At 43.2% G+C, this 18,609-nt stretch overlaps 1 protein-coding gene across 1 annotated transcript in view; it reads left to right on the top strand.

Annotated features, from left to right (window-relative positions):
- Map4k5 (mitogen-activated protein kinase kinase kinase kinase 5) overlaps window positions 1–7,379 on the top strand; it is a 91,633-nt gene extending 84,254 nt beyond the window's left edge. The window contains exons 29-31 of the mRNA XM_051147067.1: window positions 1,831–1,901; window positions 4,088–4,143; window positions 5,758–7,379. Of these exons, the coding sequence (XP_051003024.1) occupies window positions 1,831–1,901; window positions 4,088–4,143; window positions 5,758–5,845 (215 nt within the window). The 3' untranslated portion in view covers window positions 5,846–7,379. The remainder of the gene's footprint in view (window positions 1–1,830; window positions 1,902–4,087; window positions 4,144–5,757) is intronic.
- Window positions 7,380–18,609: the final 11,230 nt, after the last annotated feature.

Raw genomic sequence — 18,609 nt, 5'->3', positions numbered from 1 at the left:
ATAAACTCCCATTTTTGAGGAGTTTATGCATATCCTAGGCACCATGTACCTGGGGTTTCATAGTTGTTGCAGGTGTTTTTGTCTCACCCCTTCTCTCCATAGGGGGTGGACACTTCCACCTTATAAACTAAATGTCCTCCTCTAGGCTCTATGGCAACTGATGGATAGATTAAGCCGCTACCTGTCTCCCAAGGAAATGCACCCCGTTTTAGAGACAAGCCGGTTGCCCTGAGCAAAAGAAGAGAAGGCATCAAGGTTACCCTTTTAAGTGTGAATTTTAGCCTTTGAGTTTTGGGGATCTATCTAGGCTGAGGTGTACTTTGTCACCTGCAAGTCCTCGGTGTCTTTTTGCATCTGGTGTGACCGCCACCTGTCCCCTGTGAAGGTAGCTCACGTTTAGAGGGATAAGCCGGCTGCCAGAGCAGTGACACTTTAACTCCGCAAACAAAGGCGTCGATCTAGAGTCTCTTTGTCTTAGTTGAGATGCACTGACATCATATATGTCAGTGTTCAGAGAATATTTATTGTTGTACAGAAGTTTTCTCCTCCTAAATCACCATCACCTCATTCAAATAAATCTTAAAATGGTTGCAAGGATCCTCTCAGAAAGAGTCCCTTTAAACCATGTCTCAAAAATAAGACAAATACCTGGATTCTTCATTTATCACAGCTAGTCAAACACATGCCATCTGTCATCATCAAATGCTTCTGTTTTTATTAGGCTGAATTGCGTCCCAGGCATTCTCACATTAGCCATGTCCTTATTATTCTAATAAGAACCATGTATTCAGGCTGGAGAGATGGCTCAGAGGTTAAGAGCACTGTCTGTTCTTCTAGAAGTCCTGAGTTCAATTCCCAGCAGCCACATGGTGGCTCACAACTATCTATAATGAGATCTGCTGCCTTCTTCAGGCCTGCAGGTGTATATGCAGATAGAGCACTCATTTACATTAAATAAATAAATCTTTTAAAAGAAAAAAGAAAAAGCCGTGTATTTGTGCCTGTCTAGCATACACAAACCCTGCTCCCTAGCACAAACAAAAGGACAGTAGTAATTTTCAATCTTTTTCCACTGTTATGTTTGTTTATATTTGTGGTTTTCTAATTCTATTTGTGAGAATAGTCAGTAAAATACTAAGATATTTGTTTAGCAATTCACTTCAGTTCATGATATTCAATGTATGATTAAATTTTGGGTTATAAAACAGGTTTATTTTTTAAACTAATTTTATAATGAAAATATGAACATAAAAAACTTATTTGCTTGATCATTACTTGAAAAACTTCCTTTAAATCCAAAAACCCAACTGCAAGTTTTTATTGTTTTAATCACTTAAAATAGAAGATATGGCATATGAAAGAGAAATCAGTTGCCAGTATTCAGCCTGTCAGAAGCCAGCCCATGTTGGAGGAATGCCCATGACAGACAGCTTTGGAGGCTGCTTAACTGTCTGAGTAAATTACTTGAGTTTAGACATGTCTTAGTCTCAAAAATGTTAAACAGTAATGGTCTAGACAGTGGAATTTTGCCCTGAGCACTTGAAAAGCCTTACATTATCATTTGTTAAAAAACAGTTAGGGAGAAGCCAGAGAGATGATGCTCAGTGTTGAGGAGCTCAGCTGTGACCCTCCTGCTTTAAGCGGCCTGTAACTCCAGTTCCAGGGACTCCCTTGCCTCTGGTCTCTTCAGACACTGCAGGCACACCCATCACACATGCATACATACACATGATTAAAAGTAATAAAAATAAATCTTTTCTTAAAAAAAATACAGTTCAGGGGAACCTGTGGTGCATCCATCGTTTTTGCTTCTGTTTCATTTCCCCTCAGTGTGCCTTCAAGACAGCGTGCTGGCTTTCTGGAAACATGGAATGCAGGGTAAAAGCTTCAAATCAGATGAGGTAAGTTTACCTCTGTTGACTCCTACACAAATTTTTAATGGTGAAATGTTCATTTTATGCATTTCTTCTCTGAATCACATTGCTTTGTTTATGCCATGATGTGGCAGATTGCACGTCTGTGTTCTCTCTTCTCATATGAACACTTTGATATTTTGGTTTTAAATTCCCAGTAGCACAAGGAATTCCAAAACGTTAGTACAACCTTATTCCTTTAGTTTGTAATTTGTAAAATACAGCCGCTGGCATTGCTGCATTTTCTAAAATTTAGTGAATATTTTCCATCATCTGTAAATGCATGGCTTCTTTTAAAACTGTAAGTTAATATACATTAGATCAGAGAACTAGAGAAAATAAGTTCATTTAGTAAATATTAAGTACATATACATTGAAGACACTTTTACTATAAATAGTATATAAGACCTATTATGTTCCAGGCAGTTTACAAATATTAGCATGTTTAAGGCTCAGAATGATCCAGTGGAGTAGGCTCACTACTGGTTAAATGGCAGAGACGGGTGTGGAAGGTCTTCAGGCATCACCTTTAGCTGAGGTGATGAGGTGCCTGTGTACAGGAGGTGGGGTTTGGCTCCCACCCTGACAGAAGCATTTCCTAGGTGTGACATCTTCTACACTAATGGCTCATAAATCTGTAAGCTGCCTGAAAGTGTGGGCAACTGCTTGCATTTGAATATGCCTTATCTATAGCCTTATTTACCTCTAAATAAATATATTTCTTTACCTAAGGAAAAATGGCATAAACCAGCGGTCACTGATGTGTTAGTTTATTTACTGACCCTTGTCATTAACCATCACCAGGTCCTTGTATTTAATGAAATTTACAGCCCTACTTACTGTCACAGTGCTAATTGTTCTTTTGTTGTTGTTATTTTCTTTCTTTCTTTCTTTCTTTGTTTCAAGACAGGGTTTCTCTGTGTAGCTTTGGCTGTCCTGGACTCGCTTTGTAGACCAGGGTGGCCTCGAACTCACAGGGATCCACCCGGCTATTATTTTCTTTTTAAAGCAAGTTTTTTCCAAAGTTCGTATGCACCACCAGCACAGCACGCCACAGCCAGCCATGCTAATTGTTCTTACATGCTATTTTTGTGGTATCATGTCCATCTTTGGGGAACTCAAACCCAGGGCCTCAGGCATGCTGGGAAGGTGCCTCGTGCTGACCCACATTCCCAGCCATGTCGCTGCTGTGTGTACTGCACCACTCTGCACCTCTGTCTGTCTGCTTGTGTTCTCATCCTTTGATGTCCACCCTGGTGGAGTTTAACCTCTGCCGTAAAGTAACATTCCACAGTAATTAGATTAGCTCAACCTCATACCATGAAAATTAGCCGCCTGGAGTATACAGCGCCTAGCTTGTTTGCAGATTGACATTTATTCTGTCTTTCCAGATAGACTATAAGCTCCTGTTAATAGACTTTTTATACTAATCATAGCCACACTTAGTTTGAGTGCCTCCAAAAGCCAGTCTAAGATAACAGTGCAAGTGGAGGTGGTTTATCTAGGCATCTAGAAAACAGGGGATGTATGGAGACACATAGAAATAGAAAGAGGGTGGGACATCAAAAGTATATCCCCGTAAGTGGGCGCCTGCTGTACAACAGGGCTGTCAAGAAGTGATGCGGATCATACCTTGGCGGCAACTCCTTTAGAGGAGGGAAACAGAGTTTTGCGTACTGCAGCTTCTATCCTGGATAAAGAAAGGCTGTCCTGCTCCCCACTCTTTGGGAAGTGTTTGTGCACAGTGGTGCAGCCATTGCATACCACAGCAGGTGTCCTCTAATCATGGGTGACAGCCTGGCACTGGCAACTGAGCAGCACAACACGGTGCCCCACAGCACCTCCCTGGAAAGTAACACTTAGACATGACCTTGTAACTTACTTAGCCTCTCGGGCCTTGGTTTGCAGTGTTTGTTTATTTGTTTGTACAATAGAAGTCAAATGCACAGTTGTTATGGAAAGTAGCTGACCCAGACCAGGTGCTCTGTAACATTGGCCCAATCCTACTGATAGTCATCAAAAAACCAAACTTACAAAAATATATTTGATTTGGGGGATTACATCTCTGAAGAAATTATTTATTCTCTTTCTTTTACTATATTTAAGAGATTGTTAAATTACTGTGTAAGTAGTATCAGGACTACAGTGTTACTAACGGGTGTTTTCTTCCGTAGGTCACCCAGGAAATTTCAGATGAAACAAGAGTTTTCCGCTTATTGGGATCAGACAGGTATAGTTGGTTGTGTTTGATTATGTGACAGTAGCAAAGATCATTCTCTTGATTATACTGTCAGCCTATTTTGGGTTGTAAAAATTTTTAGAGGGCTCATCAACTTAGAGTAAAATTGTATTTAGTCTGTTGGGTTAGCAGTCTTTTCAGGGTGAGATTTGTGCTTTGAGAGACAGTTACACTCAGCTAAGACAAAATGTGTAATAGTAGGGTTCACACCCCTTTGACTGCACGAGACTTCACGTCCCTTTATCTCCACTGTGTCTTCCTGCTGTGTTCCTTTCTATGTGGTGTTAGTTTTATGTCATAAGATGCTCAGCTGGGGTCTGGAGAGCATTCCTACACCACTGCAGAAGCATTAGACGTGAGGAAGGAGCAGGGGAGTGGAGTTGATGACTCTTTAAGGGGGTTATAAGGACAAAGGAATTCCTGGAAAATGGTGGTTACCTTCCTGAATAAGAAAGCCATGAACATGACAGTAAGTAATGTGGCCAAAAAACAGGAGGCAGCAGGAACTGGAGGTGCCAACTCCTGCTGCAGGGACTCTGCTGGCTGACAGTGACACCTCACAGCCAATGCTTTCCTCTCCTCCCCTTTGCCCAGACTTTTCTCCTCGACCCCCCTTTCTTTGTAATATCTCATTATTCTGTCACAGTTTGCTCTAAAATCTGTTTTCAAACCGTTGACTTCTGTTCATTCTCCTGCTTTGGCACCCCTTGATTCTTTTATATATACACGTAAGTTTTTGTATTTTGTTTTCTTTTTTCTTTTTTAAAAAATACATTTGTTGTGTCTGTGTGCAGCCATGTGGAGGTTAGAGGACAATTTACAAGAATTGCTTCTTTCCACCATGTGGGTCCCAAGAATAATACTTAGGTAGTTGGGCCCTCGGCAAGCCTCTATGCCTGCTTATATATTAATAGTGGTTAACTCTGGACAGGTAGGTATTTTTATTTTTTCCTTCTACTTTTCCGCAATGAATAAGGTATAACTTTATTGCATAGAATTCACAGGCTACCAGCATATTCGGTATGTGTGCACTATCTCCTCCATTTCCCCTCTAGACGGCCTTCTCTGTGTGAACTATTCCTTACTTTATTCTCAAGCCCCTCCTCCTTCTCCTCCTCACAGTCAAATGCTATGGGGTGGCTCTTAAATTTTTTTCCCTTTTCCTATCAGTCCTCTGACTCTCTCTGTCTTTACTCCAGGGGAAAGGGAGATGTGAGGCATCTCTTCACTCTGTTTTAAACCATTTGTTTTCAAAGACCCCGAGCAGTTCAAATGTCCTCTTAGGATCCTGTTCCTTCTCTGGCCCTTCTTCCTGTTGGTGTTGACCCCTAAGACATTGGTCACAGCTGTTGTTGGCATAGCTGAGTGAGCAGATTGCGGGTTAGTTGGAAGAAGGTGAGGCTATCCCTGACCATTTCAACACTTGCATAAGCCACTGTTGTACAGTTGTGCTGAAGCTATGGAAGAATACCTGATGCCTTTGGCTGCTGTCTTTGAATTCCATGTAACTCTCTGGAAGGAGCTGGTGATGCTGGCTATGGCGGACATCATGTGAACACTGAAGCCTGTTTTCAACACTTAAGCTTTTCCTTGGTTTCATTTCAGAGTTGTTGTTTTGGAAAGTAGGCCGACAGAAAACCCCACGGCACACAGCAATCTCTACATCCTGGCTGGACACGAAAACAGTTACTAAGCAACAGAGATGAAGTCCAAGTGACAAGAAGATGAATATGCTCCACTGAATGCAAGAGTGTTGTAAGGGAATTCGATACAGACTGCAGTGTGACTTGCTTTAATTGTTGTGGGTTTTATATCAAATGATCTGTACATTAGGGTAGAATTCAGTATTTCAGTAGCTGGAAACAGCTAGTCAATCTCTTGCCACTGTGTGGTGGTTATATCAAGTTTGCTTAATAAAAGCTATGAGACAAATAGTCCTCTAGTTCCAAGAAACAGTCCTTTAAAAAAATAATGTTTGTAACAAGGTGCCATGGTGTTTTTAAATAACTCGTGATTATCTTCAGAGAGAGTTTAGTGAGCTCTCGTTTTATACCATGTCTTATTCCCTCCTAGTGAACATAATTTGATAAGAAGTGATCAAACTTGCCTTTCACTTTGACATTGGCCATTCTGTATGTTTTTGTAAGATAGAATATTTAATCCTTATTTATTAATCTCTTGCTGGAGTGGTGTAATGTTTCTAACTTTTAGCAAAGGAAGGTTGCAGAGCAGCTGAATTTTTTTATAATGTGTGAAAAACTTGTTTACCTTTACAGAGTAGTACTTTAGAGGCTACAGGCAATGTGTTTGGGGGCCCAGCACATGCAGTTTCATTTAACAAAATATTTTATGACACAGTTTCATGCAGGGTTGCCTTAAAGAGAATTTGTGTTTTCAACTGCTGATGGTTGTAAGGGCTAGTGCAGAAATACCAATGGTGGACAGAAAGCCTTAGCAGGGACGTGTAATGTCTAGGTGTGACTACCGTATTTTTGACAAGCAGTATAATAAACCTGTGATTTTGGTTTTTTGTTTTTTTTTTAAATGTTAGGGATAATGCATAAGAAATTAATCTTCATATATATCATGATCCCTAATGTTTTGGAGAAAAGTATTTAACTGCCCATATTATGTATTTTACTTATATTATGCCAATGGGGAACTGCAAAGTAATTGCGTGTGTAATCTTGGGGTTTTCAGATACATAGGTGTTCATTGTGAGTAGCTTGAGAAAAAATACTTTAGGTGGAATTGGAGTTTCTGATGGGATAGTATAGATAAATGACGCTGTTTTTATCTTTTTTAAGAAGCCGGCATACTAAAATTTTAAAAGGATAGGGCCATTTTTTAGTCTGTTTTTCTTTTACAAATCTTAGAGTTCAGAATTGATGTGTTCTGGTACCAACTGTCTTGATGCATTGATTAAGAACAGTTAGCATTGAGGTAATGAGCATGGGGCTAGTAGTAGCCAACTGTAGAAATACTCTGAGCAGACACTTGACAGGAAAACAGTATACCTTTGTCATCTTTAGCAGTTTTACAAAGCACATGATGTCATCTCCAGTTTTCAAATGAGGAAACAAGAGTTTAACAAAGTTAAGCAACTTACCCATTTCATACTGGTTAGTCTTTGAGCCAGACCAAGAGTCTTCCGACTCTGCTCTCTTCACTATGCAATATACAAGTAATAAAATGTTACACAAATGAACCATTGAGTATTTGTTCTTTAAAATGCACATTTTGGGGTCAGGAGCAGCAAGATATTCACTGGGTAGAGGTTTTTTGTTTTTGTTTTTTCCCATGCAGACCTGGCACACACACCATAACAGTTGAGTAGAACACATGGCTGTTTATATGGAAGTGTTAAGGGGATCCTCTGACTGAGGAATGCTGCATGCAGTAGATAACAGGAGGATGATTCTCAAAATTGGAGAAATTCAAAGACGACATCGTTTTTATTCTCAGTAACTCCCAGCAGCCACCCTAACAATGCTGTGCAAGGAGCCACTGCATGTGAAAAGACCCAAGAAATAGCCTGATGCTTCAGGCCGCCTGCTGATAAGCGGCATGGGTAGAGAACATTACAGTAAAAGTGGAGGCTGTGCTGTGCCCAGAGCTTGCAGTCAGTCTTCTGTCCTGTGCTGTGAAAAATGAGCAGTCAGTTAAGAGTTACAGAAGGGAAAGCGATGGGGAGAGCTCTAGAGGAAACAAACTGCTGGGGTAATAGAAATGCCAGAAGATGTCACAGGGTAGTGTCACAGCCAGAAGCATGTCACAACCAAACTCATGAGCAGATACTTCAGGAAGAATATAAGTAGTTCAAGATTTAGAATATAAAAGTAAGAAAATTTCTCAAAATAAATTGCCAAATAAATGTAAATATAGAAGAATAAAAGTTAAGAAAATTAAAGGAAAGGAAGAGATTATATGACTATACTTTAATTTCAAAATATTTGAAAAATGCAAAAGAAAGTTAGTGGCTCAGGAGGCCCAACATCAGTCTCAGAGTTATAAAAAAAAGAACAAAACATCAATTGCATAGTTCACCAAGCATGGTGGTCCACACCTATAATCCAACACTCAGGAGGCTGAGGCCGACAGCGAGTCCTCTGAGGCCAGCCCAGTCTACATATAGTGAGATTCCGTCTCAAGAGAAATGTCCCAATGGGGTGGTGTTAGCACATGCCTTTAGTCCCAGGACTCAGGAAGCAAAGGTAGGCCAATCTCTGTAAAGTTTGAGGCCAGCCTGGTCTACACACAGAGAAACCCTGTCTTGAAAAACTTAAAAAAAGAGAAAAGAAAAAGGGAAATGTCCCAGTGTTGAAGAACATTAGATTCTAGATCAAAGAGTGCTAAGAAGTTAGACACCATGATATGCACACACATACATAGAGATATACATGGGTACATACAACATACAAAATGAATGTAATGAAAAATGTTGGGGGAAATGAATATAATCAAAACGTATATGACACTTGAAACTCAAAGGTGTAATAAAAACAAAAAGACCAAATCACATCATTGATTTCAAGGACATTGGCATGAAAGAGAAAACGGGTCAGCTACGTAACAGGGAATACAAACTCAGATGCCTTCAAGTGTCAGTGGGCAATGCCTTCAGGTTTCTAACAGACCTCTTACCGAGCCCAGCTTCAGCCACTTGATCTTTCAGTTTGACACCAAATGCACAGGTTGGAGAAACGACAGCCTCTTCAACAAATGGCACTGAGAACTTAGCTATCCACTTGCAGAATAAAACTAGGTTCTTCCTCTTGCCCTGTACAACAATCCATTCAAAATGGACCAAAGGACCGAGTCTTTGAAACTGCTAAGAAAAATATACAGAATATGCTTCAATATACTGGCCTAGGAAAGGACATTATGGAAAGGATTCCAGCAGCACAAAATTTAGAATTGGCAAGTAGAATTACATGAAATTAAAAATTTCATAGCCAAGGAAGCAATGAAGAAAGCATACAGGAGAAAACTTTTGCTAGCTATACCTCTGATGGATTAGTATCTAGATATATGAAGAGCTCAAGTGCTAAGAAAATTCATCCAATCAAAAAGTGGACAAAAGTTAGTTCTTACCAGAAAAAAATAACAAATACATAAAGATAAGTCCTATCATAGAAAGGCAAGTCAAAACTATATTGAGGGCTGGAGAGATGGCTCAGCAGTTGAACTTGCAGAGAACCTGGGTTTGATTCCCAGCACCCACATGGGGCTCACAACCATCTGTAACTGCAGTTCCAGGGGATCCAATATGTGCTAGGGTGATATGTATGCAGGCAAAACATTCATACACATGGAGTAAAATTAATCTTTAAAAGAAATACATTGAGATTCCATGTCTTTCTCAATGGATATAGCTAGTAGGAATACAGTTAAAACCACTACAGAAAGAAGTGTGGAGCTTCCTCAGATTGCTGCCATTAGAACCACTGTATGGTCCAGCTCCATTGCTTCTGAGTATACCCAGTCAGCTTACCACAGAGTTAACCTGTATTTCCATGTTCATTGTGGCACAAGCCACAGAGACCAAGTCACAGATTCAGCCCATGTCTATCATATGGACAGGTAAATGTAGTATATATACAAGTAGAGTTCTATTTGGCCAGAAGATTGTCATTTTTCTGAAAGTGTACAAAACTATACCAGAAAACAAGACTCATCATGTCAAAAGCCCGACAGTACCCGCATGTGTTGGTGCCAATGCTGTTCCCACAGCCAGTTAAAGCAAAAACATCATTTCTGATGCCAACAGCCAGGCTCTTCACATAGGTGGGCATGGTACGATCGAAGAGCCTCAGGCAAGCTCGAGATCGCATATCCTAACAGCGTCCCACACGTTATGTTAAAGCCACATCTTTAGAAGGTGCAGGCATCCAAAAGAGAATGGCACCTTAGCAGTCATGAGTCAGAACAAAGCTTGTGTGATCGTTGCCTGTGGAGGAGAACGTGTCTGCAAGGACCATCCTACAGGGGTTCCCACACTGTGCAGGAGGAGGAGTGGATTGTGAGCTGAAGTAGTCAATGGATAGCCTAAGAAGCCATGACGCACCACCCAGTGACACTTCAACAAAACCCTCCTCACTAAACTGACCCCATATTGCCCGGTAGCTTCAGCAAGCACAGCATTTAGCAAACTCTGACAACAACGCTGAATTGGGGGTCTGTGGCTTTCATCCTGGTCATGTCGCTCAAATCTTGTTTCCTGGACTAGCTGCTTCACTGTGGTTATCTTGTGATGACTTAAGGACACAGTAGAGCAGTGGGTGTCAACCTTCCTAACACTGCCACCCTAATACCATAACAGTATTTTCATTGCTACTTCATAACTGTAGTTTTGCTACTGTTATGAATAGTAATTTGTAAATATTTTTTAGAGATAGAGGTTTGTCAAAGGGGTCACAACCCATAGGTTGAGAAACACTGCAATAGAGTAATAGGAAATAGATTTGGGTCCATTGCGCGCCTGCCAGGGTGTGCCACCAGTTACCACATTAGGTGTTGTATGGAAAGCACTGGTTGTCAAATTTGTAAGTACCTGTGGACTTTGAAGACCCCCATTGGATAAGGTCCCTGAAGCCTAGGATCCCACAGCCTGTGCACCCTTTGCTGAGGCTATCAGAACCTATGTGGCAAGTTTCTCAAGATCAGTTGCCTACACATGGCGTCAAGAACTACAGGTTAGTAAATTACATGAACTACAGTAGAATGACCACGGCGCCTATGTTACAGAGCGACTGGTTCATAAGTAGAACTTGTAGAAAAAAGTCTTTGGTCTTAGAAGCCACAGTAAAATGCAAACAAAGTGCAAATGCCCACCAGTTTTCTGAAATGGCCAAGTCAAATGAATACATATTCTAGATGGATTGAGCTATCATGTCAGACAGTCTAGGCAAGAAAGCAGAAATGTTCTGAGTGTTTTAAGAGGAGGATATTAATACACAGAATTGTTGCACAGTGAAAGGGCTGCAGAAAAAGGACACAAAATAACACCAATAGGAAGAAGCAACTGCAGGAAACCGTGGGTAGCAACTGGGGAGGCTAAGGGAGCCGCTTCAGGAGAACATGGGTACCAACTCCTGGAAGCAGTATCCATCAGGCTGGAGATGCAGAATGATGAAGACAGAGATTGCTGAGGCCGAGCATCTCTGAGAGGCCCACGTTGGTGCTCTGACACCCTGGGAAGGTCTGCTACCTGGCTGACGCCAACTTCTGGAGTCGGGGTCCTGTGAAGTGGAGAGAGCAGATGTGGAGTGGGGGGAGCTGCTGCTATCTGAAGAGGGGAAGTAAGGCTGGTGACGGAAGAGCAGAAGGAAGCCTTGGCTAGAGGGAACTTACACGATTAAGGTACATCAAATGGCAGGAAGCCTTTCTCTCACCAATTCTCTTCCTCACGGAACCCAATGGAAATGGATTCTAGAGAATTCTAACCCCAATAGAACAACAAAACTAATTGGACTAAACTTGGAGCTGCAAAATGTTAATGACAATTCCTCCTGAGGCAACATTTGGCTTCTCAGATTGCCTTTGGGGCCCACTTTATAAATAGGGTCCCCAGAGAGGGCCTAGCACACCACCTAAAACAAAGTAAGGGGCAAAGATAACATCTAGCAAGCACCATCCATGTCACTTAACCTCAGGAAGTCACTTCCTAGGACCTACAAGGTTAGAATGTCAACAGTGCCAAATGCAGATACAATTGCTTTCCATACTTTTTCTGTGAACTTTCAACAGAGTCAGTCTGAAGGACACAGCCCACTCCAACATGTGGCTCTGGCAGGCCCTGCCCTTCTCCCCCATTCCCTCTGCCTTGCTAACAACCAGTAGCTTACACACCTAAAGCTAGCCCCCAGGGTCTGTTGCCTTATCTGGCCACTTCCTTCTTCTGAGACTGACTACCAAGATCCAACAAAAGCCCCCTTTGGCTCACCTAATTAACATGCCCAATCAAAATTAAACCCCTCCTCCTAACACTGGAGGGGTGTCCCCTAACACTGGAGGGGTGTCCCCTAACACTGGAGGGGTGTCCCCTTTTAGCTTGCCTATGTGCCACATCTGTCTCCTCTCTATCCAGAGACAGTCCTTTGTCCTCCAGGACAGAGACCCCCGACCACCCCCACCTCTTGTTTCCTTCCTCTTCTCCTTTGTTCTCTTTATCCCTTTTCTTTGTGATCTCTGACCCTCTGGGGCAAATACATCTCCTTGGTGTTGATAAGTTAGTCTTGGGGTGTCCAGCCAACTTCTGAGGTTCCCTACAGTATCTTTTATGAAGATACAATGGAATACTGTGACGCTTGTTGGCAAAGAATGTCTGAACCCAATCTCTAAAGATGTCTGTGTCTCAGTATTGTCTCTTAGATCAGAGATGTTCTAGTGCCACTAAGACTCTTAACATAGATCTTAAAATTAGTTGTGGGCCTCTGAGTTGCAGGCCAGCCTGGTCGACAAAGAGGGTTCTAAGACAGGCAGGGCTGTTACACAGTAACAAAACAAAATTAATAAAATGCCAATCAGTTTTTTGAAGAGCATAAACACAGTTACTCAGCATACATTTGTGTGTGTGTGTGTGTGTGTGTGTGTGTGTGTGTTCATATGTACATGAGTGTGGCGCTCGGCATCTGGTGTCTTCCTCTATTGTTCACCACTCTATTTTTTTGAGACAAGAGCTCTCATTGGATGAGGAGCTTGTAGTTTGAGCTTGGCCACCTGGCCAGCAAGCCCCCGGGAGTCTGCCTGTCTCCACCCCAGCACCTGGGTTGCAGAGAACACCCCGGGGGCCCAGCTTTTACACAGTGTGTTCTTCTGCGGGGAAGACTTTCTTCCAGTCTGAGTATTTATTAGTTGCCTGTGGTTCTCTGTCTATGCTTGGGGCCTTGTGAGCTTTCCCTTTCCACGTTAGCATGTCCACTGGTGTGTTCCTTGGCCAGGCCAACAGGGTGAGCCTCAGTGGGTATAGCTTCTCTGAGAGACAACCTCACAGCAAACTTTCTGTTCCCCTGAATCTTAAAATCTTTCTGCCCCCCTCTTCTGAAAAGATCCCTGAGCCTTAGGTACAAGAGCTGTGTTGCAGATGTATCCGTTGCACTGGACTCCACAACTCTGCATTTTGATTGGTTGTGGTTTTCTGTAATGGTCTCTGGCCATTGCAAAGGCAAGTTTCCTTGATGAGGGCTGAGAAGACTTCTGTGGGGGAGAAGGACAGGTATTCAGGATGTGGTTGGGGGATTCTGCTGGTTTAGCGTAGTGGTAGGTTCTCCCCCACGATCCACGGCTTCCCTAGCCCTGGTTCTCACTGGGAAACCTGGCTAGGTTTCCAGTACCGGACATGATTTCCCTCTAACTGAGCAGGCCCTAAGCCCAATTAGAGAGCTCTTAGTTACTGCCAAGGCATAGTCGTGTGCCACTACTGCACCTTAGGTTTACTGTCCTATTCTGGTCATTACTGTGGCTCATAGGCACCATAGCTAGGTAGGACTGATGGCTGCCTTCCTCCTTCGGAAGCTCGCATGGTCCCTTCTAGTTCCATAGATGTCAGGGAGGTGACTTTCCAGTCAGATCCAGCTCAGCTCCTCTGGATGCTGAACTCAAAGTGCATGGTGTCTTCAACAACAGGCACTCACCTCCCACATCTGGGAGCAGCCAATAGCCTGTACTGTTTTGGGAATTTCTTGGGCAACCCTGAGCAACAACACGACAGTGGGCTCTCATGCCTAGTGTTAGGGTTTTTGTTTTATTTTAAGACGGGCTATAGCTCTCAGGGTGGGCCTTGTCACTCAAGTGGGAGAATTGTCACTTAAACCATATCTGTAGTATCATACCTCCACTTACATGTATTACTGCTAGCTCCAGCAGAGCCCCAGGAATGGATCTGAGTAGGTTAGCAAGGGAATAGAGAAAAAACAGACACATGGACGCACAGAAAAACTGGGTTCCAGTGCTCTGTGCTCTTTGATGGAGAAGCTGCTGCCCCAGCCCCCTCCCCAGAAGCTATGTGTTATATAGAGTTAAACAGAGAGTCAGGGTTATTGCATACAGCTGAACAAGGAATCAGGGTTACTACAAACGTGTAGTCAGGGTTCATGCTATAGAGCTTGATCAAGGAGACAGCTTTAGCCAATCTCAGTCGGAGCAGTCTGTAAGGAAGCAGTCTTCAGGCCATAAATAAATACCCAGGGGGGAGCTATGCTGAGTATTTTTGGCGCACACTGTCCACATCCGCATGGACCCAGAGGGAAGGCTTGGCCATTTGCCTCCAAGTCTCACCCTGGTGGGTGTTGGGGAGAGGCTTGGCCATTTTCACATTGGTCTGAGGCTAGGGTCTTTGACATGTTTGGCTCATGTCAACAGCATATATTCCCTCAGGGCTGCACTCACACAGGGCTTCCTCCACTCCCCACACATTGTAGGTAGTTTTAGGTAGGTAGTAAATAGTCTGATTCCTTATGACTTTCAGACATCACTTGCTACTCTTGCAGAAAACCCAGGTTCAATTCCTAGCACCTATAGCATGACTCACATCCATAACTCCAGTTCCAGGGCACCAAATCCCTTCTTCTGATGTAAATGGGCACCAGGCACATACATGGTATACATACATACATGCAGGCAAAACATATATATGCATGCATGAAAATAAGTTAATTAAAAACAAAACAAAGAAAGGTCTTGAAACAGTGCTTCTCAACCTTCCTAGTGCTATGACCCTTTAATACAGTTCCTCACATTATGGTGACTCCCAACCATAACATTAATTTCGTTGCTACTTCATAGCTGTAATTTCACTATTGTTATGAATCATAATGTAACTATTTTTGGGAGATAGAGATTTGCCAAATGGGTCTCAAGACACAGGTTGAGAACCACTGTCCTAGAGGTGCTTTGAAAGGATTGGTTTCCATATATGTCTTAGGGTTCCTGTTGCTGTGATGAAACACCATGACCAAACAACAAGTAGTTGGGGAAGAAAAGGTTTGTTCATTTGGCTTACACTTCCACAGCACTGGTGATCAATTGAAAAAAGCCACGACAGGAACTCAAACAGGGCAGGATCCTGAGGCAGCAGCTGATGCAGAGGCCATGGAGGATGCTGTTTACTGTCCTGCTTCCCCTGGCTTGCTCAGCTGCTTTCTTATAGAACCCAGGACCACCAGCCTAGATTGGCACCACCCACAATGGACTGGGCCTGCCCCTATTGGTCACTAATTGAGAAAATGCCCTACAGCTCATGGAGGCATTTCCTCAACGGAGGCTCCTTTCTGTTTGATGACTCTAACTTGTGTCAAGTGGATACACAAACCCAGCCAAGCCAACATACATGAAAAAAACTGAGGTCACGCTATCAGGGAAGTGATATATCTTACTCGCTGGTTGGCTGAGACCACATGTAAAATCAAAGACACTCAGCTCTTTTTTTTTTTTTTTTTTTTAAGTTTTTTGAGACAGGGTTTCTCTGTGTTGCCTCGGCTATCCTGGGCTCACTTTGTAGACCAGGCTGGCCTCATACTCCGGCAATCCACCTGCCTCTGCCTCCCGAGCGCTGGGATTAAAGGTGTGTGCCACCACGCCCAGGTCTTTTAAACTTAACATTCTCCTCAACACTTAAACTGATCCACCAGCCTCAGCAGTATCAGTGAATACGAAAAGCATTCTCCCCACCTGGGTCTGTAGTGGCTTTGCGGGACTGGTCAGGAAGATCGTGGCCGTAACTTCTCTTCACATTGCTGCCTGTTGAGATCGGACCATCAGGTCTGCTCCAGGGTCCGAACCTCTGGAGCTCAAAGGCAGAGGACACTCCAAGGTGCATTTAGGCCTTCCTCCTCCACTTGGAAAGAGGGAGAGCTGAGGTTGAAACCTGTCTCAAGCCCAGGTAGCAGAGTGACCCTTTCCACACTCAGGGCCTCAGCAACCGCTATAGAACAGACAGGTAACTACTATTTAGAAACTACTAAAGTTGATGAACACCTGTGGGGGGTGGGGTGAAGATTAGAGAAAGTGTAGACACTGAGCCTGAGATGTGTTCCCACAGTAATGACTAAAGATTATTTTTATGTGCCCTGAAAACCATTTCCTTCCCAAACTCACTTAAAGAAGGAAAAATAAATGCAAGCGATTCCCTCAAGCTGCTACACTGTGTCATTTTTTTCAACAGTCGGTGACTCAATCCCCTCTTCCTTATAAGAAACAGAGCTAGGGGTAATACTGATGGCGTTGGTCCTAGGATCAGCACTCAGAAGCAGCAGCAGCATCCTGCCCAACTCGACGGAGAGGGAGCCCCCTGAGCGTTGGGACTGCTGCTCGTGGGGAGGCCACTGAGGCACGTGAGAAGGTTAAACAGGAAGGAGGTGGTGTGCCACATTGCACAGGATAAGACTAGTGAGACCAGCTGAGAAGCCCCCAATATCCACCCCTATGCATTTGGTAGTATTGGCAAACAGGAAGGAAGGTTCTGGAGTCAAAATGCCAGCACCCTAACATCTACAGCCCGTGAGCTGTGTCTCCTGACCTCATTCTCTCCGACTCCAGTTTCTCCTCTGAATCTTCAGGATAATATTGTCTGTTATATGTTTACGTAAGGCTACTGAAAGGATCATGTGCAAAAATATGCTTAGCAGGGGGCTGATCTTGAAGTAAATGCTCATCAGCTGTTGAATATGGTTGGCATCGGCATCCCTTACCTGGGATCAGACACCGGTAAGAAGGTAGCAGTCCTGGTATGACTCCAAACCCATGCACGTTTGTTACTGTGTTTGTTATGCTCCATCTCGCTCTCCCTCTCTCTCCTCCTCCTCTCCTCTCCTCCTCCTCTCCTCTCCTCTCTCTCCCTCCTCTCTCTCTCTCTCCTCCTCCCCCCCCCCCCCCTCTTTTTTTCTGGTTTTTTCAGACAGGGTTTCTCTGTGTTGCCCTGGTTGTCCTAGACTCACTTTGTAGACCAGGCTGGCCTCGAACTCACAGCGCTCCGCCTGCCTCTGCCTCTGCCTCCCGAGTGCTGGGATTAAAGACATGCGCCACCATGCCTGGCTTGTCATTCTCTAAAGTGACTAAAATTCTACTGCGATTTATGCTCTCCCAGGGGCAGCACCCCAAAGAAAAGACCACTACAAGAGGCAGGCTGCATGGTTTCTTTGCTCTTTCTTGGAGAAAGCCCACATGCCAGGCCATCCCTCAGCTTCCTGAGAGCTCCACCCTGGGAGTTACACTTTGCTCGCCAAGCCAGTTCTGCACTTGCCAACTGAAAGGACCTTTGGTTTGAGAGTCCATGCCCATGGTGTCTTCTGGGGTGACATGCACTGCCTGTCCCCCTTTCAAAGTTGTTCACTAATAGGGGTGACATGCACTGCCTGTCCCCCTTTCAAAGTTGTTCACTAATATTTTGTTCCAATTTCTCTCCAAACAAAACAACTCTGGGCTGGAAGTCATGCTAGCTTTCTGGTTCGCTGCCTGCTTAGGCCTAAGCAGCCAGTACTCCGACTACCACTGGGTCTGGCTATGTTCCATGGTCCTTGGGCACTGAACCTTGTGGAGTCCATAAAGTTAATCTTCCAAACAAACTTTATTTAACCTGATATGAACTTTCTACAAGGTAGTGCTGGAAAAATTCACAGTGACACCCTCACTTCATTTTAAAGTATCTTCTTAATGGTCAAAAAGAAAGTTACCAATGTACACTATGTTATGGGCAGGAAGACCAACCTTAACATATTTCAAATAATTTAAATTATACAAAGCCAGTTCTCTGAAGAAAAAAAAAAGGAATTAAACTGGAAATCAATTAGAGAGAGTTCTCTGGTAAAGTGGAATTAAACTGGAAATCAATTAGAGAGAGTTCTCTGGAAAGTTCTTAAATCATTGGGAATTAAACAATTTACTTAAAAATCAACCCTAGATCAAATATGAAGTCACAGCCAGGCATGGTGACACTCGCCTTTAATCCCAGCACTTGCGAGGGAAAGATGGGCAAATCTGTGAGTTCGACACCAGCCTGGTCTACAAATGGAGTTTAGGAACCAAGGTTCTTTTACACAGAGAAACACTGTCTAGACGAACCAGAAGAAGAAGAAGAAGAAGAAGAAGAAGAAGAAGAAGAAGAAGAAGAAGAAGAAGAAGAAGAAGACGACTAGGAAGAGAAGGAGGAGGAGCCTAAAATTAATGATGTAGGCTTCCATCTTTAAAAAATAAAACAGCTAAAATTTCAGCAGAAAATAAGTAAAAGTTGAAGAGATGAAATCAATAAATTACATAAAACAAGGAAATCAACAACAACAAAACTAGTTCATTTACACAGATCAATAAAATCAACACTTGAAACTCAGAGAAAACATGCACCACTATCAAGAATGAAACAAAGCTTGGCATGATGGCACAGCCCGTAAAACCTTAGCACTCTGAAAACTGAGGCAAGAGGCCTGGGGGCCACACTGGGACGCCGACTCTAACCAACAATAA

This window comes from Acomys russatus, chromosome 1, assembly GCF_903995435.1.
Source record: "Acomys russatus chromosome 1, mAcoRus1.1, whole genome shotgun sequence".
Lineage (NCBI taxonomy): Eukaryota > Metazoa > Chordata > Mammalia > Rodentia > Muridae > Acomys > Acomys russatus.
Note: the sequence above shows the minus strand (reverse complement) of the source record. Positions and strands in the feature narration are given on the sequence as shown.